Source organism: Tarenaya hassleriana, unplaced genomic scaffold (genome assembly GCF_000463585.1).
Source record: "Tarenaya hassleriana unplaced genomic scaffold, ASM46358v1 Cleome65, whole genome shotgun sequence".
Lineage (NCBI taxonomy): Eukaryota > Viridiplantae > Streptophyta > Magnoliopsida > Brassicales > Cleomaceae > Tarenaya > Tarenaya hassleriana.
In genome coordinates, this window is record NW_010969032.1 from 534,655 (window position 1) to 562,579 (window position 27,925).

The window sequence follows — 27,925 nt, forward strand, 5'->3', positions numbered from 1 at the left end:
TCCGTATTCTACTTTCCCTACCCCAGCCAGAAAGTTGAAGAACACTTGCAGCCCAGTTCTCTTTGATCTAGATGCTGGCCATATGCTGCTTCCCAGGATAATACCATGGGATTTTTGTTCTCAATTATCTCAGTTTGTGGAGAATGAGATTGTTAAGTCGTTATCAATGGCAGAGGAAAATTCAACCTCGGTGGAAGTGTCTGTTGAAGAGGTTGAAAACGACGAAATGCTGAATAAGTTATGGAGATGTGACCCAGAAAAGGAAAAAATAGAAGCCAAGAAGGCAGCCATGTTACGGAGGAATTCTTCTTATGAAGATTGTGATGAATTACAAGATAATATCCCATGTGAACTTAGCCGTGGCTCCCGCAGATCCATGTCTGTCTCTAGGTTGAACAAAGGGAGGATGCGGAATGTTGTGTTGTCCTCTGATTCTGAAGATGAGCCTCTAAATGACAAACGTATCTTAACTTCAAGCAGACAGAAGGAGAAAGGAATGGTCCTTGAAGACATGCAAAAGGATACAATTTTGCTTGCCAATACGTCAATTCCATCCATGGGGGAGATGTTAGAGGCAAGTTGCTATCTTTCTGAGATGTCGAAGTTCTCTTGCGCGAATGATCTGTCCCAGTCAGTTGACATATCATTGGTACCAGAATCATCATTTGTTCCAGAAACCGAGATAGACAATGGAGCAGCATTGTCACCCAGAGCAATATCATGTGGTCATTTCGACGGAGGAATGGAAGTGTCAATGAGTGAGGACTTCTCACAGAAACAACCACCATCATTTGACAGAGGCATGGACAGGTTTCATTTAGTTTCCAATTGTATAAGACATGAATCTGAGGTAATTGCAGAATCTTCTCATGGGATGGAAGTGGAAGAGTGTGTTGAAGAACATGCAGTGAATTCGCTCAGACAGTACCAAGTAAGTGATGAATGCAGCCGGATAGACTTTGGTAGGATAACTAAGGCTGTACAGAAACTGAAGGTTGATGCACTGAAAGATTCAGTGCAAGAAGCCTGGAGAAAACTCCGGTCCAATCATGCCAATCTCAAACCATACTTGGATTCAGAACCAATAGATGCTCCTCAAGTTCTTGATCTCACTTACCAAATAAGCAACCTACTTTCAGAAGCTGAACTGTCTTGTTCTAGATGCCAGGAATTCGTGAGTACTACTAATACTTCACTCTGTTTCTCTTTCCCAGTCTTATATCTTCACCATGACCCTGGGATTTTTACCTTATGGCATTTACTTTTTTCTAGGGATATTTGGAACCAGAGAAGAGTGGCTCTGGAGATGCGGACTCGTTTAGTTTTTCTGATGAATTCAACCAGATGGCTTTCAATGTGGCACAGCAGCGGTTTCACTTTTATGCAAAAGAAATCGCTGCCACGGTATCTGACCCTAGTTCCATGACTACTGCCGAGTTGAACCTCGAGTCACTTGCCCTAACAACTGATATGGTATTGGGAAGAGGGTCGAATGAAGACGAGGCGAGCCGGGGTTATGCCTGTTTGGAAATGAAACCAAGATCAAGTGAGGGCTTTAAGAAAAGGTATAATGGAAAAAACTGTGGTTCTTGCACGTATTTAGCATTCGACGATGTCTTTATCTATGCTTATGAGATCTTCCATCCCATAACTAGATATGATGCTTTTATTTGTCTAACGCAGCGAGAGAAGGTCTTGCCTTATGGGCGCGATGAAGTCGATTGTTCCTCCAAGATCATACTTGGCACTGAAAGGAGATGCCTTTCACGAGTACCTCTCTTTCTTAGGGCGGATTTCAAGATCCGAAACCTCTAACTTATCAGAAGCCATTCGGCAAACCAGACGGCGAAGGTCATTCATTACTCTTCTCTCTGTTTCACTCTCTCTCTCTCTCTCTCTCTCTCTCTCATATGATTCTAGGCATTAGACTCATTGATATTGATATTTGCTTATAATCATGTCAGATCACGACCGCCTCGGCATTATCTGAGCACAGGCTCAATGATGCTATCCCCAGAAGATATCGCACTCTTGGACCAACACAGCTCATACAGAGAGACACCACCCTTATGAAGGATATATCTTCCAGGTTGGTTTGTATAGGCAGTTTAATTAATCGATCCAGCAAATACTGTTAGATTAGCACATAGATCCACCATAGATACACCAGAGATATATAGATCTCATGGTTCCAGATTTTTATTTTTAATGCAAAACTGTTAGATTTATGTATTGTTTTCAGCCTCTGAAGGAATATACTGGAGAAACATTCATCTGCTATAAGCACAAACCCAAAAAGAAAATGTACTATTTCTCTATAATCTGAGGATGAATAAAATACCATAACTTGAAATTTCTTGTTCTTCTTTTTCTTCTGGGTAGATAAGGATGATCAAATGCACCATATCCCCCCATGTGTGTGTTCTTTGTAATGCATCTATTATCAGTCTTTACCTTCAACTTTATCAGTGACAAGAGGGAGTAATTCCATCTTGTTCCTCGGAGTACGAGGAGTCCGAGGGGTTCCCGGTGGTTGCTGGGAAAGCATGTGCCTTACATATCCGTAAAACGTGCAACCGACGAGCGTGATTCCGCATCCGACTGCATTCATTCCCGATATCGGGTTACGGAATATCAACCATGACACTAGAACAGCCACTGCCACCTGCAACACAAAAATGCATATACAGAAGAACTTGAACAATTGTCTGAATGTAAAAAAGACTACATGTGATGCCCAAACACTAAGAAATGTGAAACATCTGAATCTGCAGATTGACAAGTTTTAACATGGTTTCCGAGGTTATCGTGTCAGGGTGGGTACAGGTTGAGGCATACCCAGTTTCAGCCTCAACCCCCTCGGGTTTCTTGACTTAGAAAATCTGATCTCGGTCGGGTGAGGGATGAGTACCTTTTCAAGGTTTTAATACCCACTGCGAGGGGAGCAGTGAGGGATGAAGCCAGGCGGCAAGATGGAAGATATAGGTTTATTTGGGGAGCCAGCGGCGAGGCAAAATTGCCCGCATGAAATCATCCTCGACCCTTGTGAATTCAGGGATTTAAATTAATCTCCATTCATACCCCTTTGCCAGACTTGTCCTCTATCTCCTCTCCACCTCGACTCGGGTTACTCGCAGATATGAGTAATCACTCGGTAAAACTTGTGGCTCTGACACCACACACCTCGACCTCGAGTGAATACCCAAATGGCGGGTACACACGACCAGCCCTAACCCTAATTCTTTTTAGCAATAAATAAAAAGGATTCCTCATAAAAATGGCCAAGTTTTCAGCTGCATGCTCACACTGTTTGCAGTTCATCTCATCAGAGACAAAAAGTTGTAAGATTTATGCATAGAACATAAGCTCGAGTGACATCAATTTAAGCTGCTAAAAAGAAGTGGTTTAGGGTTTGAAAACTCAATCGATTACCTTCAAGTTTCCGGCCACATTGAATGTGACCGCCGTCGTGGAGTGAATGACATAGAAGATGGAGAAGTTGAGAAAGAAAGCCAACACTCCCGAGCTGAAAATGATAATGAGGGCCGAAGAAGGAGATGGGTGCGTTTGAAACCAATCCACTATTCCACTTCCTTCGAGCAAAAAAGCCGGTGCCCCGAGAATCATGGTGGCAAATGGTGCCATGTAGTACACTGTGTTTATACTAAATGGAGAGACAAAACAAGAATGGGGAGGGAAAATATATCAAAAATCAGATCTTTTTCATGCATAGAAAAGATATTGATCCATCAATTAGTTTTCAAAGGTACCAACAGTCTATGACTATGTGGTAGATTACATATCAGATATCCCCTGAGAAGATTCCAAGTGTATGCAGGCAAGAAATTCAAAATCAAACCTCAGAGAGATCATATCTTTCTCATGCATAGAAAGATATTAATCCATCATTAGTTTCCCAAAGACCCCGATAGTCTATGACTATGCGAATAATGTGATAGATTGCATATCAGATATGCCCCGATAAGGTTCTAAGTGAATGCAGGGAAGAAATTCAAGATCAAAACCTCAAAATAGAAGAGATATGAGAAAAAGGGCACTAACCTATCAAACTTGTATCCATGGAGAAGAGATTCAGCCAGAATGGTCTTTGTAGAAGTAGCCAGGCATCCAAACAAGGCAGCAGAGAATCCGAAGATGTTAAAACTAAGCTCGGTAACAGAGGTCAAAAGGATCCCTCCGACGATGGGAACCAGCGATGCCCAGATGCGCCAGTCGAAGTATTTCCTCCAGACCAGCCACTGTAACACAACTGCTCCAAACAACAACAAAAAAAACACACCCAGATGATCAGATTCGTCCAAAAACTAGAGAACAAGCAGAAACTTGATCACTTTTTTCAAAGCCATCTCTCAGTGGTTCAGACAAAAACCCAACCTGTGGTTGCAGGAGTGAATGATTTTATTGTCTGCATGAAAGAAACCGGAATGTAACGAAGGCTGACGTTTCCCAGTACTATGTTTACACAGAACACGAAGGACATTGGGAAAATTCTCTTCCACCGATCTTCGGGATCAACCACGATTAAAGGTTTAAGCTTTAGCACTTTGATCACAAGGTATGCTCCAATGGATGAACATATGAAGTGAACACACGATACAGATAATGGGAACTTGAAATCCAGTTTCTGCAAAAGTTACAGAACACATTTTAAGTTAAGATGTTATCCTCAATCTATTGAAGTTGAACCACAAATCAGACATAAGGGGAAGGAAAATTGAAAAGAATTCACATCAAAGTCGGATCAAAAGCAATCTCCAAACGCGAAATGGTGTTCAAATCGGAACGAACAGTACGACATTACAAACGTTCATATCAAATCTAGAACACGGTTCAGAACAAAATCAGAGAGGAAACGACAAACGGGGTTGGATTCAGCAGAGAACCGAACTGCGGAATCGGATGAAAAATGGCGGAAAACTATACCTGGAAGATCCATTTGTTCATGATGATAACGGTGACGTTGAAACCCCACCATTGGAAAATCGCTAACAGAGATCTGACCACACTCCACTGCAACAGATTACCGCCCTCCTCCATCTCTCTCTTCTCTCGGAGAAATTATGCGAATTACAGAATCAGAACGACAAAACAACAAAAACCCACCAAAATTCACAGGTTTTCAGAAGTGAATCAGTGCGAAAAGACACACAGAGAAAGGGGTATGTTAGAATTCAGGTGCGAAGCTAAACAGAGAAAAGGCGAAGAGGAGAAACAGCAAAAAGAAAAACCCTCATGAGAATTGGGAAGAGAAGAAGGGGTAACGTTGGAAGTAAACGCCTTTTCAATGTGATTTGTTTCGAAATCTTCTCTGTTCATCAATCTTAAACGTCTCTCCCTCTCTCGCTCCCTCGCCACGAAAATAATGTTTTGCCCTTTCGTAGGTTTCCTTCCATTAATGAAAGGGAAAAAAAAAACTTTTTTTTATGTGAATAAATTTTTTCCTTGTAATTTATAAAACAAGGAAGCCGAGAGTCTAGAGATGCATATTTTCTCTTATTTTTCCTATTAAATTTATACAATTATAATGGGTGGACCCCACAAGCTCCGAGGACATGGCAGCCGTCGGATGGACATACTTTCTCACGATGTTGACTGCAAATTTTTTTTTCTTGGCTTCTAAAAAATAGAATTGAATATTTGCAGTTTTTGTTTTAATATTGTAGATTAGATTTTTAATTTCTGAAATCAGAACAAAACTGAAAGGCAAAGTTATAATATAATGTAGAAAAAAAAGTTTCGAATTTAATGGTGCATTTAGGGTTTGGCAGTCAGAAACTGGCCTATGATTTAGTAATATATATACATATACATACACGCTATTCACATATATATATATATATATAATATAGCAATCTTTCATATATATATATATAACAAATTATTTATATATGGTAATTGATTTGGGAATTGTTGGACTTTGATATGTATCTAAGCTTTTTCTTGTTTTAGAAGATACATAAATATGCAAGTTGCATTAATCTCAAAACGTTTTGAATTTCGTATATAAATCAGATTTATAAAAAGATGATTTTTTTTTAGGTAGGGATGAAACAACAAAATCAAAATTTAACAATGTAGTTTATTGATATGAATTAAAGCAAGTTTTTATAGTTAAAAACAGACGATTTTTCAAATAGTCACATTGGTAATTACAACTTTGGTTAGACCATTACGCAATTCAATCCACATGATATCAACTTTATGTGAACAGTAAGATATGGGGAAATTAATTAATTAATTAATTGAAAAACTATAATTTACTTGCTTAAATATTAAAGATTTGAATGAAGTAGGCAGCAAGTTTCGGTTTTACCTTTTTTATTACAAATCCCCAAGTAGTTAAAACAAATGCAATTACGTATACTTTATTCATATATATATATATATATATGTTATATTACTACACTAAGCATAGATTGATTTTAATTAATCATATTTTTTGTTGGACCGATTTTTCTTAATTTTTCTATTTAAATAATCATATACACACCCAATTTGGATAGTTCGGTATATAAAATATATGTTTCATCCCGAATTTAAATATTTAAGGAGAGAGGAGGGCGTAATTCCAATCACATAACTTATTCCAGTTTTCAAAATTAGTATGGGTTTCAAACGCAGAATAGTCGTTTACCAAAACAAAAATCATATACACGTATACTTTTACATGTTACATATCCACATGTTGGTGTATACCTATGTATCTATGCATTGCGTATAGGGAATGCAATAGGTCAGTCTAAAACGAATCGTATATACGATCCTACGGACAGTATATACGAATCTTAAGATCGGTTTGTTTAAGATGTTTTCTGCGTCTAAACAAGATACAGAACTTCTCGCAGAAAGGCTAATCCAAGAGAAACGATCAATTCTGAGGATCTGAGATGCTATTTTCCAGGAAAATTGCAGAGATTTTCTCGGGAAAAACAGGGAGTGAACGGAAAGAGAAACAAAAGAACTCAATCTTTAGAACGGAGGAAGAAAAGAAGATTCCGACGCCCAGAAGAGCATTGGGAACTCTTATACCATATCAGGGATCAAGCCAAAAAGTGTTTGGCTCCCGAGAAATCAGAGGGGAAAATTTTTGTCTGAATTTCTTCAATGAATTTGGTCTACACTGTGAGCTTAAATACAGATTTACATGCTTGACATGATTATCCGAATTCGATGTGCACATCATCAAAGACATAAACCACATAAACCTAATGAATCTGATCTGCAAACAAACAACATTTTGTAAAAAAAGAATGCAGCAAATTAATACACGATCATCAGATGGCACCTTTTTCTCTGTTGTCATTCTGTACTCTGAGAAGCCACCAGTATGAGGTCCTATCATCTTCATCGATCCTCCTTTGCCAATGTTGAAGCCAGATGGAGCTGATATTCCCGTCTGGACAGATATACTCCATCCGGGTTTGATGATGAAACATTGAACTGTGAATTCACAACCCTCATCAAAAGATCAAGCCTTCATATAAAACATAGACTCAATCTTCACCAAGGAAAATCATTTCACATAAAGACCAAACAAGACTGGACCATCTACCTCGGAGAAACAGAACACAAGAGCTGTCTGGTTATTATTATTTACTACGAACCAGACATGCTTCAAGAGCAAAACAATCTAGAGAACAAGTAACTGTGGCATCCCTGCACAACATCGAGCAAAGGCGATGTCTGACAAGCTTCTTCAGCCGGACGGTCTATCCATCTCCCTAAAACCCCTTCTGCTAAAGCAGAAATCCGATGCTGCATCACTGAAGCGCCGATGGGTCCCACTAAGTTCAACCTTGTTGCTGCCGAGACAAGATCTCTCAGCGTTATAAACAAGTAAGCTCTCTGAGATGTCTCTGCGTCGATGCCCAGTAATCCGCAGATAAGCCCGAAGATGGGGGCATGGTGACAAGAGATGTTTTTGGACCCGAGAGAGGCGTCTCTAATGGTCTTGAGACTCGGGATCTCGGTGAATACTGAAGCAGCCACCCGAAACAGTGCAGATCCTTGAGACATGGATGCCTTTCTCGAGATTTCATTGGTTAAGGTAGCGTTAAGCATTTGATCGAGTTTGTGCCATGTCTCTATATCAGGAGATTTGGTTGCAGTGTAGACAAATGGAAGCAGTAAGCCACCCGTGTTATCCAGCACGTGAATGATAAAGGTTTCGAGATCTTCAGGGGATGAAATTAACCGTGATTGAACAGCAGATTCAAGACCAAACGAATGAGCAAAGCCTCCGGTTGGAAGAATGGAATCAAGCAATTGCCACTGGCTCCATTGCATACGAGAGGCTGTAGAGGGATAGATTCCGCTTCTTTCGTCTCCTTCAATTGGATCCGCCATTGGAACAATCTCTTCCTCAAGGACCATGGAGATGGAACAAAGGCTGAAGATAGCAAATCAATGAAGCATTAGAATCACACAATGATCAGATAAGAGCATCATTCTGAAAACATTCCGAGAATGCAAAGAAATCAACAAGACAAAAAACTGAAATCCAGTGATGCTACAGTTATGTGATTCTTTTCTATCCAACAATCCGAAATTCAAATCTCCAGTGAATCATACAACCGATCAAATGCGCAAAATCACCCTCGAAGATATCTACAATGAAAAAAAAAGCACGAATTCGATCCACGCAAAAAAGGAAACAGAACTCCAAAATCCTCCTCGTGACTATCTACAACCACCACTTCTGAGCGACTAAGCAAGAATCCAACAGACATCGATCGATTTCACATCCGACAAATGCGTCATATATGCTGAGGTTCCGTAAGAACTGAGGATACCTCATCAGTGTCCGAGAGGTGGAACATCGAATCGAACAACACGATGAAATTGAACAGAATCAGATGGAACAGCATCTAGAAGCAATACCTGTAGCGCGCGATTTCTCCTCGGCGGTGACAAAATCAGTAGAAAATTCGAAATCAACCGGCGAAAACTTTTTTTCTAGCGACAATTTTTTTTTTTGCGTAGCGACAACCTTTTTTTTTCTTCTAATTTTTTTAATTAATAAAAAGGGAAAATAAAAATAAAATCCCGCCCAAACCTCCCTCCGCCTCCGGCATGTAAAATTTGGCGCACACGCTTAAACCGTGAGGGAAGTTTTCTTTCAATTTCAAGAGTAACCCAGTAGGCGAATCAATCATTCGCACTCTCTCTTCACTCTCTCAGTGAGATTTTCTAGGGTTTCGTCGTTTGAATTAGTGTTCTTCGTTTCGTTCTTTGGGCGAAGCTTTGTTGCCAGATGGATGGAACTGTCTTGCAGCTCGTGTCAGATCTGGGTTCTCGTCTGCTTCAAACATCTCGTCCGAACAAGGATTTTCTCATCAAGTCGCTCCGGGTAAGTTCGTGTTTAATTCGGTAATATGAACTGGGTCTTTCGGTTCTGAATTGTGGTTTGATTTCACTGGTTAGTGGAGCTCAAATCCGCAATGGGTCTATCGAACATCTTGTTTTCTGAATTCGAACGAGGACAGATACTTGAATGTGTGCTTGAGTTTGAGCGATTTGCTGAATGGTCATGCAATAAGATCTGAATAACCTCGTTTCTCGCGAATGGGTATTTTCAACTTGTTTACTGGAAGCTTCTTGTTGTAATCATGGATGGCGAAACCATAGGTTTCTTACCAGTTTATGAGTAAATATGGTCGTTCTTCTTCATGATCCCTGCGGGGTGGAATTTTGGATGTGCCCGTTTGAAGAGCCCTTTCTTGTTGTGTAGTCAATATCGTTGTATCTATTTTGCATTGGACACAACACAAAATGTTCCATGGGAACAATTCACTCTGTTCATTGTCATTTCTCTCTTGCTGTTGTCCTAATTATAGTATTGTATACTTACACCTGTGTCTGTAACGTTGCAGCAAGTTGTTAGTAATTTGTCACAGATCGAGCAGCCTGTAATTAATGGAGCTGCCAATAGGAAAGAAGCTCTGAAGCCATTGGAAGCTGCGATTAAACCTCTGAAGAAATCCATTATAAAGCATGGCCTTCTTAATCATCGTGACAAAGAAGTTAGACTTTTGGTTACGATATCTGTCAGCGAGATTTTTCGGATCCTAGCACCTGATCCACCTTTCGAAGACAAGTATCTCAGGGTATGAGGGTTCAAAGATCGTGCATATATATGCACTCGTTTCTATATATGCATATCTTCTATGCACGTACTCCAGTTTTCGTTTTTCCATGTATTAAATGTAATATTGTGATTGTGGTTCTTTTTTTTTTAGTTGGCACACGGACTTGTGTGCAAGCTGCAGTAGTTAGTTAGTATTCGCTTTGGCTTCTCAGGTTATCGTAACATGACATGTCCTGTTTCAGGATATCTTCAAACTGTTTCTCAGTGCGTTCTTGGAGTTGTCTGATACAGCAAGCCCTTATTTCTCAAGGAGGACTAAAATCCTGGAAACAGTCTCTCGGTGTAGGTGCTGTGTGATAATGCTGGATCTGGATTGCCAAGATTTAGTTAATGAGATGTTTAACATTTTCTTCTCTGTTGTAAGGTCAGGATTGTGCTCCCGCAATTCTTTCAAGGGCTTCAGTTTGGATTCTCTACATCTATAATAGTTGACTAAAACTTTAGCTCCGAGGCATTATCAGATGTATTGCATGCTTTGGCATACTAGATGCAAAAGTTAATTTATAGGTTGTGTTTACCTGCACGAGCTACAATGACAGGTTGTTTTTCTTTCACTTTACAGAGATCACCATCAGCAGAGCCTAATTAATGATATTTTGTCTATAATGAGTGATATTATAGACGAAGAAACAACTTCTTCAGTTGTAGATGTAATTCTGCAAAATCTTGTACAGGAGGGAAAGGTATGTATATTAGGAAATTATCTTGTTGAGTAATCAGTTTCATAATTCTGGGATGATGACTTTTATTTTTCTCCTCCTAGGATTTGACTTCTGCTGCTAGTAACCTCGCCAGTTCTCTCATCCAAAGCTGTGCCGACAAGCTTGAGCCTTTCATTTGCAGCATTTTGGCATCCTGTTTTATGGAGGAAGATGCCTCCAGGAGCAGTTTCAAAGAGTCTTATCATGAAATTATATTTAAGATCTCCCAATGTGCTCCACAGATATTGCTAGCTGTAACCCCAAACTTGACACAAGAACTACTGGTATTTGCATCATTGCTTAAACTTTGTTTCCTATAGAGTTCCTTGATGTCTTTTTTTTTTCAGGTATATATTTACTGTTTAGTCTATTGGTAATTGATCAGATGTGTTATTTTCTCTGTTTGCAGACTGATCAGGTCGATGTTCGAATGAAAGCCCTTAGCTTAACTGGAAAGATTTTTGCACTTCCCAAAAACTGTTTTGCAGAGATGTACCGAGATCTTTTTGGCGAGTTCTTGAAAAGATTCTCAGATAAATCTGCGGAAGTCAGAATGGCTGCATTAAAATGTGGCAAACAGTGCTATGTGGTTAATCCATCTGGGACAGAAGCATCTGAAATTTTAAGTAATATTTCCTGGAGGCCTTTTTTGGACTTTTTTTTATTCATTTCTGACAATCTGCTAATCATTTTCGTGTCCTTTATTTGCTCTTTGATCTGTCAGCTGCAATCCAAGAACGATTACTAGATTTCGATGATAGGGTGAGAACGCAAGCACTGATTGTTGCTTGTGACATTGTCAAGTTAAATATGAAATATGCTTCAGTGAATCTGATATCCGAAGCGATTGAAAGGCTTCGGGATAAGAAGGTATTCCACTTTATAAGGCATAACCAAGGCATCTCAGTGTTTTTCAAAATTTAGTGGTAATCTTTTTCTTAATTTTGCATGTGTGAAATAGATATCTATCAGGAAGAAGGCCTTGCAGAAGTTGACTGAAGTATATCGAGACTATTGTGACAAGTGCTCAGAAGGCTACATGACAATAAGTGACCAATTTGAGCAAATTCCTTGTAAAATTCTACTTCTTTGCTGTGATAAAGATTGTAAAGAATTCAGGTACTATACTTTTCTTGTTACCGCCACTAACGCTTGAAAAGAAAGTCATTGTTTCTTGAGAAACTGATGAAAAGTCTTTGTTTCTTAAGAAACTGATGAAGGTCCTTGAATCATATAGGCCCCAAAATATGGAGCTTGTACTGTCAGATGATCTATTTCCTTGCCTTCTTCCAGTTGAGGAGAGGATGCGACATTGGATCCATTTGTTTTCTGTTATGAGTCCTCTTCACATGAAATCACTAAATTCAATTTTGTCTCAGAAGAGAAGGTAGACCTTGAACTATACTGTCAAGGTTGAGTAAAAGAATATCTTCTTATTCAATCACTTTCCAGGTTGCAAAACGAAATGCAGCACTTCTTGGATTTCTGGAAGGAAGAGAAAGAGAAGGTCTTATTTAAGTTTATTCTTTGCTTTTAGTGTGATGCAGATTGTGAGGGCTTCACAGACCTCAAAATTTTCATTCTATAGATTCTAATGTGATGTTTGCTGTAGGATTATGATGTGGACAATTTGAAGAGACATCATGATAACTCTATTGAAAAGATGTCAACTTGCTTTCTGGATCCGCTAAAGGCTGAAGAGTCCTTTCACAAGTTAGTTCAAATGAGGGACAAGCCAACTCTTGATGCTTTAACTCGGTTGCTAAATGAACTGGAATTCTCAAATGCGCAGATTATCAGAGTAAGCCTTACGATTTTTGTGTCATCATATAAATCTTTTCTTGCTGTAAAATTTATGTTTGATCTCTTCATATCATTAAATTTTCTGGACCACCTCTACTGTCCATGCTTAATCTGTTCAAATCTTCTTTATAACATTGTTTATTTGCATTGTTTTTGTTTTGTTATGTCATACCTTCTCTATTTTGCTTGAGTAAGGGCACGTCTGCTGGAAATTTGGAAAGTCAAATCATTTATTCCGTAAGCAGAAAAAGGAAAGTATGGTTGCTTTCTCTGTCTGGTTAATTTCTCCTTCATATTTTCAGGATAATTTTCTTAGAACGATAGCTGATAAGCATCCTCTTCACGAGTTTCTACACATACTTTGTACAAAATGCTCCTCTAGCATATTTAGTTCAGAGCATGTGCAGTATCTTCTCAATCAGCTTTGTTGCTTCAGCTCAGGGAACATGCATTTGAAGGATTCTTCCATGAAACTTCTTCTGGTAAGAACAAATGGCGTAAATGATACTGGCATCTTTATATAATTATCCCCGTTCTTTTGCTAACATGAATGAGTTTCCTCAGACTAATTCAAAAGCTATTCTTCCGTCTTGCATTTCATTTGTACTTGTTGACGGCTTTTAATGATCCAGTTTAGATTCCTCTATTTTGATTATATTTGCAATAAAATCTATGCTTTTCTTTAAGGTTAGGTAGGTAATGTTTGCATATTTTAGTGTGGCAGATATCATTTGCATACATGAATAAAACCCAGTAACTGCTGTTCTGAATTCAGGTTATCCTCAACATGTTCCCTTCTTATCTGAGAGGTTCAGAAGAGCCGTTTCTCAAGGTATTAGAGGAGAATGAATCTGTTTCTGAAGAGCTAACTGAAGTTATATCAAAAGCAGCTCCTCATATATCCATCAAATTCAGGTAATTTCTGCAGCATTCTTTGATTTGTTTCTTGTCAGGTTTAAGATTTCATTATCTTTGGCATACCTGTAACCTAATAACCTGGAATATGAGGCTATTCGAAAGTATGCTTGTCAAGTTTGAGAAAGTCATTTACAGCAATCAGTAAGCTTTCGGTGAGAGTTTTGATTTGATACTTCTAGTGTTTCTTCAAACATGAAGTAGTCTTTGTGATTTATTTTCTTCTGTATTGATTTTTTATGGCTATTATCCTCATCACAGATTATTGATAAGGCATTTTTTGCCTTTGCAGTGACTTTCACCCTCTTCTGGAGAGGATCTGTGTGAACGGTACTCGCTCCCAAGCGAAATGTGCAGTCTCTGCTCTTGCTGCATTGATTGGACCATCAGAGAAATTTGTCTTCTCTGAATTATGCGAGGTTAGCTATCTTTTCTCTGCTACCTTCTATTGTTTTAATTCTTTTATTTTGTTGATGGTTTCCCTTTGAAAGGACAATTGGTTTTACAATTGATTGTGTTCACTTTATCTATATCCAGGTCCTCTTAGATTCTTTGCAGTGTGGGCGGAACATTCCAACAATATTGCAATCTTTGGGATGTATTGGGCAATATTCGGTTTCAGTATTTGAAACTATATATGGAGACATCAGAAGCTATGTATATCAGGTTTTTCAAGTAAGTAGCATGAAATATGGGAATGTTTGTGTATCCTTGGAAACGATGGTGGAGATAATCAAGCATGTTTTTGTTTCTTATAAACCTTCACAGGCAGAACCATCAGACAATCAACCTCCTTGTGATCAGTCTTCTGGTTGTTGTAATTCTTGCAAACTAAAGGCAAGTGCTGGGAACATAGATATTTTGCTTTTATTTTCCATATGATTTTTTGCGAAAACATTATCCATTTTGATGGGTCTACAAAGAAGAGATTTTGGTTATATGACTCTATGCTCTTTCAGATTCGTTAACGAAGACAATAGCATTTGATCATTTAAACAAGTTTTTTGGGTGCTTAGGAAGAAGTTCAGCTTTTTCTCATTCCTTCCTGCTGTGATTTTTTTAGGGTAAATACGTTTTGGAAAAATTCATTCTTAGCAATGTGGCTAAGAATGGCGCCGTTTTTTTATTTGTTAAGACACGCATGGGAAGTGTGCCTTGAGTTTTTTTATGATTTTTAAAATACAACTCAAGTTCTTAAAGATTTCTCCGTTAAGGATGATTCTTGTGGCTCTAGTTTTAACTTAACGTCCTTGGCAGATATATGGGCTGAAAACACTTGTGAAGAGTTTCTTGCCTCATCGGGATCAAGTCACTAGGAAAATTGATGGTTTGTTAAATCTTTTGGCTAAAACATTGAAGTCACAGGGACATGGTGGCATGGTGTCATGGTATGGACTTTTGAATTGTTTTGCTAATTATTCATGCATATGACTGGGTTCCAAAGACAATGAAATATGATTACTGCAAATTCTACCCAAAAAACAGCCCCCTAAAAAGGCAAAAAGAAAAAACTTCATATGTTTATTGCTGTATGCTTGTATGAACTGAAGAACCAGTAAAACTTTGTTCTTTGTATATGCTGATTCGTACAAAATGCATTGTATATACTTCTCATATACTTTTGATGGCCTTATTTGCAAACAATGATTTACAGTGAGCATTGTGGAGCTTTTGTTAGACTGGCTGCTGCTAAAGCTGTTCTCCGGCTTTCAAGAAAATGGGACCTACATATTTCTCCTGAAGTATTTCATCTTACCATCTCGTTGGCAAAGGTAAGTGAATCAGATCTAGCGCTACGAAAGGTGAAAAAATTTGTAGACAAAATCTTGAATAGATTCCTGGCACACACACACACACAAATTGGCTGTCTGTTGTCATGGAGAATAAAATTTGTTGCTAACTGATTATATGATATGAGTTGATTATTAAAAAAATTCTATGGTCGGAATTTTGTTACTCTTGAAAGTATCTATGTATCTTATAGGCAGGTGATAAGGATCTGAAAGTAGGCTCATTAAATCACATTTATGGTCATTTATTCCTCAAGAGGGGTGACCGTTTTGGTAATTGACCATCTCTTAGCCAATGTGGTCTGTTGGTTTTTAGTTGGTAATTGAGGTTTTTCTAACAGAGTCGGTCTTGTTTGCCTTTTTATGTGGTGCACCTATTTGTCTTTCTGACCAGTTGTCTTTTTGTCTTATGTCAGGACTCTGATGCCGCTATTAGCAGATCATTTCTGGACAAAGTACATAAGTTACTAAAAGAACATATCATACCCAGTAGATATGCATGTGCCTTTTCATTCGCTATTTGTGGCCCCAACAAGGATCTACAGGATGATGTAACTTGCTTATGTTTCAATTCCTTTCTTCTTGGGAACGCCCATGAATTTTCTTATCCCTATTACCGTTAAGGTTCACTGATAGTTTCCTTGTCTTTTTGGTTCAGTCATTAAGATACTTGAAAGAATTCATCAAGGCTTCCAGCAAAAGAGCTCAAGCGCATCAAGATTCTTCAAGTCGAGGAGGATCACTAACTGATTCTCCGGCTTACATGATAGTATTCTTGATCCATGTTCTTGCACATGATCCAGATTTCCCTTCTGAAGACTGCACTGATGAACATGTCTTTTCTTGGTTTTGTTGGTAAAAATCCTCTTTGGTTCTTCCCACTGATGTTGGTCTTAAATTGGTTTGTTGTCCTAACTTTTTATCTTTCTGCAGTCCTCTATTCTCAGCCTTACATGTGCTACTTAGCACCAATGACATTGATTCTGACACGGATCATGCCAAAGAAGCTGTCCTCTACTTGCTTTGTATCTTCCGTGCAGTTAAAAGAGCTGAAGATGTTGTTGATATACATAGGACTCCAGTAAGTTCTTGATGTCAATTCTGAATAATAATTAATGCTTCTCTATCTGCCATCTAAATCTGGAGTCATCCTTTACTGTAGAGGCTGCATGTTCTAGCTGATATTGGTTTCTCAGCAGTAAAGGCATTAAATCGTAACATGATATCTTCTCCACAAGCTCCTCGTTCAGTTTTGCTGCCTTCATCATTATACAGATTAGGCCTCACTAACATGTCAGATAATCAGGTCAGTTAGTCTATTGTCTCAAGACTTGTTAGCTCGTAGCATTTACTGACCTCTTTGGAATTTTTTTGGGCGCAGGAAAATGTGAAGTATTACATCCCGATTGCTTTGCAACAGAGTTTCATTGAGAAAGTAATTCACATTTTTCAGTCGCAGATCTCCTCGGTATGTTCACAAATTGCGTTTTCATGGTTCTTGTGCACTTCGCCCTGTTAAGCTTCTGCTGTATAAGGTTTTCTAACTTTTCTTTTTCCTTGTACTGTTTCAGTCAACTTCGACTCTATCCAAGCATGCTCAGAAGTGTCAAGAGGATAATATGCAAATCAATCAGAAGGATAAAAACTTGGCTTTGGTATTGTGCAATATGGTTGAGACCTCAACAAATGATGGAACAGAAAACAACAAAAATGATTCAAGGTGCAGCAGGAAGCGTTCACATTTAGCATTTTCCAAACATTGTGCTACTTCCACTGAGCAGAAAAATCCATCATCTAAAAGTAAGAGGTCTAAAACAGTAGAGCAAAAAAAATTTTCTTCATCTAGTTCGATAGTTTTGAGCTCTGTTGATTCGGGACTTCCCATCAAGAAACTGGAAAGACATAGAAACTCAAAGGACAATGTTGGAAGAAGTGGTAGCCATGATGCTATATCATCCAAAGACTTCCGTGCCAAATCGAGGGTAACATCTGCTTTGAAGGTGAATATATTGAGCTGCAGCATTTAGATGTTTATATAATCATTGATTTTCTGGCCATGACATTGGTTGTTGAATTTCATAGGACATCAGCAATCAAGGCAAAGAAATTATTGGGCAGCGGATCAGATTACTCTCTCCTACTGATGGATGGTAGGAGAACTTTAAGTCTACTTAAAACATTGATTGAGTTTATGTAATAATTTTAACCTTTTTATCAGTTTCTATTCGGGCACTGTTGAGGGGTTTAATTCTAAAAGTAACTCTCACAAGGTATGCTTTCATCTTCCTTCTCTTTGTTTTTCGTTTCCTTTTTTTGTGGTAACATGCTATCATCTTCTATGCTCATATTGTTTTCCTTTTATTGTTTAATTGTTTTCCATTCACCCGAGTCTAAGTGGATGAAAATGAGTGATGGGAATTGTGGCTTGTAGTTATTCTTCCTTTTTAATGATTCTGGAAACATTGCCATAGAATTCAAAGAATGTATATCTTGGCATGGCTTGTTTTGTTCGCTTCATTGCCTTTCACCTACGCCACATTACCTAATGGATTTGAGTTTTTTGATCGTTACAGATTGCTTACGACAATGGGGATGTTGAATTGGTTTGCTTGAGTAGTGAGAGCTGGGAGGCTCTGAGCCAAGGACCTTTGGAGGACAAGGTACAATTAATTGCCTGTCTCATATGTACAGTTCATGTTCAGAATAGACGTGATTTTTTTTTGTCTTTTTTTTCAGTAGTTATGCTGATTATCCCTAACGGTTCCTGCCGTTCTTCTGTGATTGAAGGACATGTTGGGAAAGAAGGCAGAATCTTTAGGATCTGGGAATCTGTAAGTTGCTTTTCTTGGATCTCTGCATGTCTGATAGCATGAAGTCATTTCCACATGTTAGATTTGAGATTTTGATTGTAACAGTTTTTATTTTCTATACCTCTTATATTCATCTTCGTCAACAGTTTTTACTCATAAACCTACTAATGTATTAATGATCCCCCAAACTTTTGTTCTTGCTATAGCCTCAGTCAAAATCTTCAGACAAGATCAAAAGTTACTGCGCAGAAGCAGAAATCCTTAACCAAGAAGCAGAACAGAAAGTTGCCTACCAAAGTCTCCCAGGTGGTAAGTGTGCCACAAACTAACAAAACGAGGCAAACTTCTCACGTGTCTTCGAATATGAAACTGTGGATTCTGATTCATTAGCACCGAGTTTATCTGTTGAAAAGAAAAACTGATGGAATTATGGAACTCGTCGGTTCATGAAGCATATTAGATCCAGAGCATGATGATATATGTGTTACCAATTTGTTCTTTCTCTGTTAATTTGCCAAAATCCTTCATTGTGGCTGCTGAAGCATAGATTCCGAGCTTTAATGGACATTTTCTGTATTTCCTTGTTTGTTTGCTCGGGGCGATGAATACATTTTCATTGATGCTTATGTTCATCTATCTAATTTTCGTAACTCGTTTCACTCTGAATGATCATTGTCTTCTGCATAATTTGCTTATGTGTTTTCAGGACTGAGCAGAAGAACTCGGCTACTGATATTTCTTCTTACACACATGAATGAAGCTAACTCAAGAGGATGCTCCTCAGATGCATATATGTTGCTGTTTATTCTTGCTTTCTTACAACATTTGTTCATGTTTCACTCTTATGTAAGAAGGGAGATGAGGACAAGGTTGTGAATCTCGCTGATGAAATAACATGGTTGTTTATTTTACCCCAAAAAAATATGGTTATTTTATTTTATTTTATTTTGACATTTATCTCCAGTGGTGATTGTGAATTTTGTATTTGCTTTCCATTTTTTAATATAATACTTTAAAATAAATGACTTGGTCTAATTGTAATTTAATAACTCAAAAAAAATGTAAAAGACTAAAAGAGAGTCAACTTTATTATTATTATTATTATTATTATTGTTATTATTATTGTTGATGCTTTGGGCAGAAAATGAAATTCGAATTTAGCAAAAATAAAAATAGAAATAAAATATATGAGGTTAAACTTTTGGAATAAGGTATGAAATATATGAAGAGAAGAATTTGTGCATGAAAATTGGGGAACCAATTGGAAAAGGCTATATGCATGGCACTTGGCAACATCTTGGTCTCGCTCCACCACACCCGTCCATTCTTCTCTGTCAATATTCCAACGGCTCAGATCTCTCTTCAAATATCCACGTGTATGGTCCTGCATCTTTCTAAAATTAATTATTATTCGCATAAAATAATAATTAAAGTACCAAAATACAACAAAAAAACTGTATTCTTCGTCTTCCGCTTCCCCTCTCCCTCTCGACGGCTCCGCCTCAGTCTCAGAGACCTTGCGTGGTTGCTTTCGCGGCGGATTTAGGGATTATCCGGAGATCTCAGATTTTGAATCTGTCTTCCTCAGGTATATATTTCCGACGACGGAGTTCTTTTGCGCCTCGATCCACCTGGTTTGGATCACGGTGTATTCCTTCAGTTCCTTCTGCTTTTCTTTTTGTCTTCGTGGAGATTTAATCCTTTTAATGTTCTCTCTTCAAGGCCTGATTACTCTGTTTGATTCTCTGACTTTTCCTTTTTTTAGGGGTCTTTTCTATGTTTACAGTCATCGGTTTCAATCAACTGAAATGACAGTGCTTAGTTCATGAAAAAACTCTGCTTTTGGTGAATGTTATTCCTTTTTTTTGTGAATATGGTCACGAATGCGTGCCATTGATGCTAAATGAAGTGGGGTTTGTTCCATGTTCTAATGGGTAATGGGCTTTGCTTGCTGTGATGGTGTATTTGAAGGGCAGGAGTTGCATTATTTATTACGGTTTCTGGTTGGTGAATCCTTTGCAAGATGACTCCATATATTGCCGGCGTGGTCGTGCCTCTAGTTTTCACGCTTCTGATTCGAAATTCAAAGAAAGGGAAGAAAAGAGGTGTGCCTGTTAATGTTGGTGGGGAACCTGGGTATGCCATCAGGAACCACCGGTTCAGCGAGCCGGTTAGTTCCCATTGGGAAGGGATCTCTACACTTGCTGAACTCTTTGAGCAATCGTGTAAGGCTCATGCCGATCAGTTGTTTCTTGGAACCCGGAAACTGATCTCTAGAGAGGTCGAGGTTACAGCAGATGGAAAGTCATTTGAGAAGCTTCATTTAGGAGATTACGAGTGGCTAACTTTCGGGAAAACATTTGAAACTGTCTGTAATTTTGCTTCTGGTTTGGCTCAACTCGGACACAAGAAGGAAGAACGCGTCGCGATCTTTGCAGATACTAGAGAAGAGTGGTTCATCGCCCTACAGGTGCTTTGGTTTTTCTTTTCTTTGTGATGCAAGAATTTGAAAGCATTTTGGCAATGCAGCTGTCTAAAACAAGTTGTGATCTTACTGTCAACAGGGCTGCTTTAGGCGTAATGTCACCGTGGTAACTATTTATGCGTCTCTAGGAGAGGAAGCTCTTTGTCATTCACTCAATGAGGTAGTCCCTCCATGCCCTCCCTTTTTCGTTTCACTTTGATATGTCCTAAATGTCCTAAATGTTTAGGACACCTATGCAGTAACATAAATCATATATGTCCTAAATGTTTACACTTTCTCTTGCTGGCTTGTCTTCTTACTTGTTTCTGAATTTCGGTGGTAAGATAAACATTCTTGCGTAAGGTATGACATGTGATTCAAAGTTACAAGTGATCAACCACATCTTGTCATAAATCATGTTGTACTCTCTTCTCTTCATATTTTACAAGCTGTGCCCGACTTTATATGAAGCCGAGCTCTTTATTTATCAATGCATTAACAACCAAAATAAATGACCTCTGAATTTATGTGTCAACTTCTGGAACTTCCAGTTTCCACCATTCTCATTGTTTTACACTGAGCATATGAACTTTTTATGGAATTTCTGGAACTTCCTGTTTCCACCATTCTCATTGTGCTAATTTATGTGATACAAACTATCTAGTTTATGATTTCTTTTCCTTTCGTTTTAGACAGAGGTCACAACAGTAATATGCGGCGGCAAAGAACTCAAAAAGCTCATAGACATAAGTCAACAGCTTGAAACTGTGAAACGGGTGATATGCATGGATGATGAGATCCAATCTAATGTAACTCCTGGTTGGAAGGCTACTTCCTTTGCTGATGTTGAGAAACTTGGCCGGGAGAATCCTGTGGATCCTGATTTTCCTCTTTCAGCTGATGTTGCTGTTATAATGTACACCAGTGGGAGTACCGGGCTGCCTAAGGTCAGAAGAACATGAAAAAAAACTGCTTAAACCTCTTTTTTCTTCTTTTTTTTTTTTTTTTTGAGTTTCAGGATCTTGTGGCATGTGTTCTTGGTGTCTTTCAAACTATCCAATCAGCTTATGAAAATTATTGTTATGAAATTATTCTATTTGTTTCTCCATTTCCTGTATCTATAGGGTGTTATGATGACGCATGGTAATGTCCTAGCTACGGTTTCAGCAGTGATGACTATTGTTCCTGACCTTGGGAAAAAGGATATATACATGGCATATTTACCTTTGGCTCACATCCTTGAGCTAGCAGCTGAGGTATCTCAAATTTTATTGTTCATTGTATATGTTTCAGCATTTCCAATTTTAGATTGTTTGAGCATGTTCTCTTGTCAATATTTCAGAGTTGTATGGCTGCAATCGGGAGTGCTATAGGATATGGGTCACCTTTGACTCTAACTGATACATCAAACAAGGTTAAAAAGGGTACTAAGGGGGATGCAACGGTACTAAAGCCCACTATAATGACAGCTGTACCAGCCATTCTTGACCGTGTCCGGGATGGTGTGCGTAAAAAGGTTTGTCATTCTCAAGAACACATCAGAATTATTTAGTCGGTTTTCCCTACTGCAAAGCATTTGTCTTTTCCATGTTAGTTGTTTTAATGAATTGGCCGGCTGGGAGCAACCTAAGATGCACTAATTAGTTCCTTCATCTTCTTTCCCACTTGGATGTAGCATTGATTTGCATTTGGCACTGACAATGGCTTGCTTTAGGTCGATGCAAAGGGCGGATTGTCGAAGAAATTGTTTGACTTTGCATATGCTCGTCGATTATATGCAATGAATGGAAGTTGGTTTGGAGCATGGGGATTGGAGAAATACCTCTGGAACCTCCTTGTGTTCAGTAAGGTTCGGGCTATATTGGGAGGCCGTATCCGCTATTTGCTCTCTGGCGGTGCCCCTCTTTCTGGTGACACACAGAGATTCATAAACATTTGCCTTGGGTTAGTAGCATCCTGGACATGTTTTTTTCCTTTTCTGTTTCTTCAAGAATTTCATTCTCATTCATGGTTGCCCTTTCTTTTTCCCCTTTCTGTTTGTGTGTCCTAACTTACCGATATTCTTCAGGGCTCCAATTGGTCAGGGGTATGGGCTCACAGAGACTTGTGCTGGTGGCACCTTCTCTGAGTTTGATGATACATCCGTTGGCCGTGTTGGTGCTCCACTTCCTTGCTCCTACGTTAAGGTAAATGTTGAATGGTTTTATTTCCATGTGTAAACTAATATCAACTTTGAGATCGAGGCATTAACATTTAACAGTTAAGCAATCTTCGTGATCGGTTACTCATCCCAGTGTTGCGGTTTAACATTTCTGTGTGTAGATTGGTCTGTTCTGATTATATATCTGTATCTTGTTTCAGCTATTAGATTGGCCTGAAGGTGGGTATCTAACCAGCGATCAACCAATGCCCCGTGGAGAAATTGTAATCGGTGGTCCAAATGTCACACTTGGATATTTCAAGAATGAAGAGAAAACTCGAGAAGTATACAAGGTGGGACATCTATATTCTAGGTTTCTGCAATGCTGAAATGGTTTGTTTTTTATTTTAACATTTTCTAAGGTTTATGTCTCAAAGGTTGACGAAACCAGAATGAGGTGGTTCTACACTGGAGACATTGGACAATTTCACTCGGATGGCTGCCTTGAGATAATAGACCGGAAAAAGGACATCGTTAAACTTCAGCACGGGGAATACGTCTCCTTGGGCAAAGTATATAGTCTTCTCAACTCGAGCATTTACTTTCAATCCTTTACAGCTCTTCAGTTAAGCTTATAATGTAAAAACTGGCATTATAATGTCTTTGCAGGTTGAGGCTGCTCTTAGTGTATGTCCCTACGTGGACAATATCATGGTACATGCCGATCCATTTCATAGTTATTGCGTAGCTCTTGTGGTTGCCTCCCAGCATAGTCTGGAAGATTGGGCCTCAAAGCAGGGGATCACTTACACTAACTTTGAGGAATTGTGTGAGAAAGGAGAAACTGTGAAAGAAGTCTCTGCATCTCTTGTCAAGGTATGTTCCCCTGTCATAAGAACACTTGCCCATCATAATCATCATCATCATCATCATCATCATGTTAATGGCAGGCGGCTAAGCAAGCGCGGTTGGAGAAGTTTGAGATACCGGGGAAGATAAAGTTACTCGCGACGCCATGGACACCTGAGTCTGGTTTGGTCACTGCTGCTTTAAAGCTCAAGAGAGATGTTATCAGAAAGGAGTTCTCAGAGGATCTTTCTAAGTTATATGCCTCAAAGTGAGTTTTCCTTCTTCTTCTTTGAAGCAACCAGCCAAAGACATTTATCTTTTCTCATCATCATCATCATCATCATCATCATCATCATCCTCTTGTCATAATAACTGTTGGTTACTGAATACTAGCAAGATAAAAGAGATGGCTATTTCAGCATTTGGTGCTTATAACTTTGGTTTTGAGACACTAAAAATGATGGAATTTAGGTTTCAAAAAGGTAATAATTATTTTCTGAGGAGACAATTGTGAGGGGGAAAAAGAAGTGTGTGACCCACAAAGAAGTGCCCCCATACCATTTGTATTAGAAAAATCACATTATGGGAACATGACTTTGAAGCCAACCTAAATATCCCCATTCCTCCCATGTGATCATTGTTCTTGGCTTTGTTTTTACTTTCACTCTTTCCACTGCTTCTTTTTTCATGTACTTATTATATATATATATATATGGCTTGTGTATGTGATAAAAAAAAAAGATATGGAAATAGTTTCCTCTTTCTGGCATTAATTATCCCCATCTTTTCTCAAAACCCCATTCCCAATTCCCCATTGACCAAAGACTTATGTAGTACCCTCCAAACCCCATTAATTACAATTTATTATTATTACTAATTAGTCAATTTTCCTTGGATTTTTCAACTTTTTAGTGAATTCTTGATAGCCCTTGATAATTGTTTGGCCCACAATTTGTAATATGGTATAAAATATAGTGTATGACACAATTCACCCCCTTCAAGTAAGTTGCTCTGTACCACTTGTGTAAAATATTCTTGGCAATCTATCTTTCACAATGGTGTGTGTGTGTATATACACACATCACAGACTTGCCTGTATAGGACAATGTACATAACCCACCTCAACTAGTGAAAACCATCTATGTATATATATACACACACATACACATAGCTCTGTATAATCACATTTTTTTTTTAAATTTCAAAGGCATGGCAATTTTTCCACCCTTTGTGAGTAATTGATTATTGAGTACAGGGTAAGAGGACAGGGTACAATGAAGTCATGAATTGAACAGTGTTTCATGTAATGCAAATTGCAATGATGCTCATGAAAAAAAAAACATCTCACTACACTTTGTCACTATCAAAGTTTGCTTTAGGGTTATTATCATTATTATTATTATTATTATTGCTCTTTAGATATTGTAAGCTTTGTTCTTAGGGTTTTTGATCATGTGAAAACGCTGACAATCTTGACCAACAATGGACCCCATGATCATAATAATAATAATAAATCACACCCAACCCCTCCTATTTTTTAATTAACTTCCTGCCCCCCAAAACTCTTTCCATTTACACTATTTCCTAATAATTGCATGTGTAGACAAAGCTTCCTATATGAGAAGTTTTTTTTTTGTAATTGTCCGGGAACAAATTTTGCAAAAAATGCTTAATTTTATCAGAAGATATTTTGTATTATACTTAATTATTTAAGAACAATAAAGTCAAATACCTCTTATAAATTAAAAAAAATGATTAGGAGATTATAAGGATATTTGACTATATTTTAAAATGATGTCATGGAATTAAAGATTTTATTTTTACAATTTGAAATTAATAAAGCTAATTACTCTATTACCACATTCCTTTTTTGACATAGAAACCCGCAAAAAGACTTCTATGTTTGGCGCTTTGCAAAAACCAATAAAGCTTTTGACAAATCAACTAAAAACTTCATAAAACAAAAAGGTGTTTTTTAAAAAAACACAAAGTTGTCTAATTTGAAGAAGAAGAAAAAGTGGGTTTAATTGTGTTTTAGCAAAGCAATGCTCTTTCTTCTTATAATTGGGCGGAAAGAACTTTGGTTGGAGACAAATAGAGAGAATTTGGGATCAATTTCCAAGAAGATTGCAGTGGCAAGAAGATGCATCAAACCCTAAGATCAATCTGATCTTGTTTCTCCCTAAGAAGAAAGAATTACAAACGAAGATATTGTCTTGATAAAGGCAACTTACCCATGTGGGAGTGGTTTAAAACTTTAAATTAGGGTTTGAATGTTTTGGAGATGTAAAATCTAATCGAACTAAATTGATTAACATCTAATTAATTGTACTTGGAACGAATTTGATCGATTGGATACGACGAAAATATTTTTTTAAAAAAAATATTTTTAGTGAAATTTGAATCCAAAATTAAATTCGAAGGATACACCCGAAAATTTGAACGTGAAAATTATGTAACCGAAATCAAATTAAAACCCGAAATATCAATCCCTAATTCAAAACAGACAATTAATGATGTTATGTACATGAACTAGTGAATTTATAACACCCCATTTGGACTAAACCTTTTAACCCAATCTTAATATGCATGTGATTTTGATAATGTTTGAGATTTTTTCATATGGTTTTAGTAAAATACATCCCAAAAAAAGTTAAATAATATAACTTATCACACATATAGTAAGTAGACGTAAAATATGATATAATTATATGAAATTAATACATTCATGCAAAGGAGAATATATAAGTGGATGATGAGAATTGTTCGCGGATGTTGTAATGTAACAAACATAAAGAGTCTTTCCATCCAAAATAATCACCAAGACAATGTCGAAGATGCGCCGGTGGGTCCCATCTTATAACACAAAACACAGAATCATTTACTTTACAATTCCCTCCACAATTCTACACATTACAATCCAACACTTCGACCATTAGATTTTTTTTATATATATATTAATCCAGAAGTTAACCAAATTTTCGATCCAATTATATCTCCCAACATATCGGAAAAGTCCAAGTGAATATTCTTACTCAAATTTAATTTTGAACCCGGATTAAAAAAGAGCTTTGTTCAATTTCTTACATCATATTGAACCACTCAATCCTAACCGTTAGTTATTTTTCATACTTTATATATATACACACTAATCAATTTGTATATTTATTATAATGTATCTATCTATTTCTTAAAAGATATTTTTGATAAAGTATTTCTTAAAATATATTTCGAGAATATATCTTCATTTTAAATTCTCTAAGTGCATAACATATGTTTTCATAATGTTATAAACCTAGAATAAGTAATTAATTGTCTCTTTTATATTATATATATATATATACATATATATATATATATATATACGCAGCTAGTGGATAAGCTGTACTCTTGTATATAATGTATATATTTATCTCTAATGGTATAACAATCATGTTTTGTATGAAACTAACACATGTTTGTAAAAACAATATAGATATTATTGCATCCCGTACGTACCATGAACCGAAGGTTTGTATATTATAGAAACTATTTAGACCCTAGCAGGCCTCTCTCTCCCTCTCTCCCTCTCTCTCTCTCTCCCACTCTCTCTCTCTCTCTCTCAATTCAGAAAAGAGAGGAAGAGAACATGAACACGTACAGAGAAGAAAACTCAGCACATTGCTACTTCCACCCGAAGGAAGTCTACGTAGGGGTATGTCCCCTCTGTCTGAACGAGAGGCTTCTGGTGTTGGCTTCAAAGCAGAGCAAACACTCTCCGGCTTCTTCTTCTTCTTCTTCTCCATCCTCTGCAAGAGGAAACAACCTTAATCTCAGACGACGAAACCTAATCACTCTCCCAAAGATCTTCGCCTTCGGTTCTTTCCTCAATCGCCGTCACCGGAAATTCAATCTCTCCGGCGACCTCGACACCTCCACCAGCCAAGAAGGTTATAACCCTTATATATACACACACACATACACACATATATATACATATAATTTTATATGTGTGTGTATATCTTGTAGTAATGAACTCGAATCATATATATTCTAAGATCTTGATAATAAAAACCCAAAACATATGATATATCATCCAAAATATTTACTTGCACTTTTTTATATTAGTGATGGTGTTTGTTCTTATTTACTTGCTTTAATTTCTATCAAAGGGAGAGAAAAAAATTATTGACACGTACACACACACATTCACATGTAATAAATATATATACATACATATATATATATATATATATGTATGTCTGTGTATGACATCTGGTTGCAGTTTTTTTTTTGGGGGGGGGGG

The 27,925-nt window shown here is 37.7% G+C and overlaps 6 protein-coding genes across 15 annotated transcripts in view; 4 read left to right on the top strand and 2 right to left on the bottom strand.

Annotated features, from left to right (window-relative positions):
- The window catches only part of LOC104800189, a 6,054-nt gene extending 3,699 nt beyond the window's left edge, over positions 1-2,355 (top strand). For all 3 annotated transcript variants that reach the window (XM_010522940.2, XM_010522941.2, XM_010522942.1), the window contains exons 13-16: positions 27-1,174; positions 1,273-1,565; positions 1,684-1,851; positions 1,965-2,355. In XM_010522940.2, the coding sequence (XP_010521242.1) occupies positions 27-1,174; positions 1,273-1,565; positions 1,684-1,851; positions 1,965-2,073 (1,718 nt within the window). In that variant the 3' untranslated portion in view covers positions 2,074-2,355. The remainder of the gene's footprint in view (positions 1-26; positions 1,175-1,272; positions 1,566-1,683; positions 1,852-1,964) is intronic.
- Positions 2,159-5,409, bottom strand: LOC104800188 (UDP-galactose transporter 1). Its single transcript, XM_010522939.2, has 5 exons — positions 4,945-5,409; positions 4,396-4,645; positions 4,063-4,270; positions 3,433-3,664; positions 2,159-2,665 (listed from the first exon to the last, which is right to left on the bottom strand). The coding sequence occupies exons 1-5, from the start codon at positions 5,056-5,058 to the stop codon at positions 2,444-2,446; spliced, it is 1,026 nt and encodes a 341-aa protein (XP_010521241.1). The 5' UTR covers positions 5,059-5,409; the 3' UTR covers positions 2,159-2,443.
- A 1,686-nt stretch (positions 5,410-7,095) lies between these two features.
- LOC104800192 (urease accessory protein F) lies at positions 7,096-8,997 on the bottom strand. 4 transcript variants are annotated; one of them, XR_769685.1, is made up of 3 exons: positions 8,814-8,895; positions 7,574-8,410; positions 7,096-7,461 (listed from the first exon to the last, which is right to left on the bottom strand). XR_769685.1 is itself a non-coding variant. In XM_010522945.2 (2 exons), the coding sequence occupies exon 2, from the start codon at positions 8,392-8,394 to the stop codon at positions 7,636-7,638; it is 759 nt and encodes a 252-aa protein (XP_010521247.1). In that variant the 5' UTR covers positions 8,395-8,410; positions 8,902-8,997; the 3' UTR covers positions 7,096-7,635. The 4 variants fall into 4 exon arrangements, 3 of the variants coding, with proteins under 3 accessions (XP_010521247.1, XP_010521246.1, XP_010521249.1); XM_010522945.2 differs by lacking the exon at positions 8,814-8,895 and adding an exon at positions 8,902-8,997 and having other exon boundaries at positions 7,096-8,410; XM_010522944.1 differs by having other exon boundaries at positions 7,096-8,410.
- Positions 8,998-9,101: 104 nt separating this feature from the next.
- Positions 9,102-19,138, top strand: LOC104800193 (sister chromatid cohesion protein PDS5 homolog A). Of its 4 annotated transcripts, XM_010522948.2 has the most exons (30): positions 9,102-9,370; positions 9,894-10,127; positions 10,351-10,532; positions 10,731-10,851; positions 10,932-11,153; positions 11,279-11,495; positions 11,594-11,739; positions 11,831-11,988; positions 12,107-12,256; positions 12,322-12,376; positions 12,482-12,670; positions 12,975-13,154; positions 13,448-13,587; positions 13,880-14,006; positions 14,125-14,262; positions 14,356-14,424; positions 14,845-14,975; positions 15,242-15,359; positions 15,794-15,928; positions 16,036-16,232; positions 16,311-16,458; positions 16,540-16,683; positions 16,759-16,845; positions 16,949-17,377; positions 17,460-17,527; positions 17,596-17,647; positions 17,951-18,037; positions 18,165-18,208; positions 18,394-18,496; positions 18,894-19,138. In XM_010522948.2, the coding sequence occupies exons 1-30, from the start codon at positions 9,275-9,277 to the stop codon at positions 18,897-18,899; spliced, it is 4,173 nt and encodes a 1,390-aa protein (XP_010521250.1). In that variant the 5' UTR covers positions 9,102-9,274; the 3' UTR covers positions 18,900-19,138. The 4 variants fall into 4 exon arrangements, 2 of the variants coding, with proteins under 2 accessions (XP_010521250.1, XP_010521251.1); XR_769687.1 differs by lacking the exon at positions 18,894-19,138 and having other exon boundaries at positions 18,114-18,208; positions 18,394-18,449; XR_769686.1 differs by lacking the exon at positions 18,894-19,138 and having other exon boundaries at positions 18,117-18,208; positions 18,394-18,449.
- A 501-nt stretch (positions 19,139-19,639) lies between these two features.
- On the top strand, positions 19,640-24,148 carry LOC104800195 (long chain acyl-CoA synthetase 9, chloroplastic). 2 transcript variants are annotated; one of them, XM_010522950.2, is made up of 12 exons: positions 19,640-19,775; positions 20,159-20,657; positions 20,752-20,832; positions 21,344-21,598; positions 21,776-21,907; positions 21,994-22,167; positions 22,366-22,595; positions 22,720-22,837; positions 23,013-23,144; positions 23,229-23,363; positions 23,461-23,667; positions 23,742-24,148. In XM_010522950.2, the coding sequence occupies exons 2-12, from the start codon at positions 20,211-20,213 to the stop codon at positions 23,910-23,912; spliced, it is 2,082 nt and encodes a 693-aa protein (XP_010521252.1). In that variant the 5' UTR covers positions 19,640-19,775; positions 20,159-20,210; the 3' UTR covers positions 23,913-24,148. The 2 variants fall into 2 exon arrangements, with proteins under 2 accessions (XP_010521252.1, XP_010521253.1); XM_010522951.2 differs by having other exon boundaries at positions 20,164-20,657.
- A 3,043-nt stretch (positions 24,149-27,191) lies between these two features.
- LOC104800196 overlaps positions 27,192-27,925 on the top strand; it is a 1,538-nt gene continuing 804 nt past the window's right edge. The window contains exon 1 of the mRNA XM_010522952.1: positions 27,192-27,569. Within this exon, the coding sequence (XP_010521254.1) occupies positions 27,269-27,569 (301 nt within the window). The 5' untranslated portion in view covers positions 27,192-27,268. The remainder of the gene's footprint in view (positions 27,570-27,925) is intronic.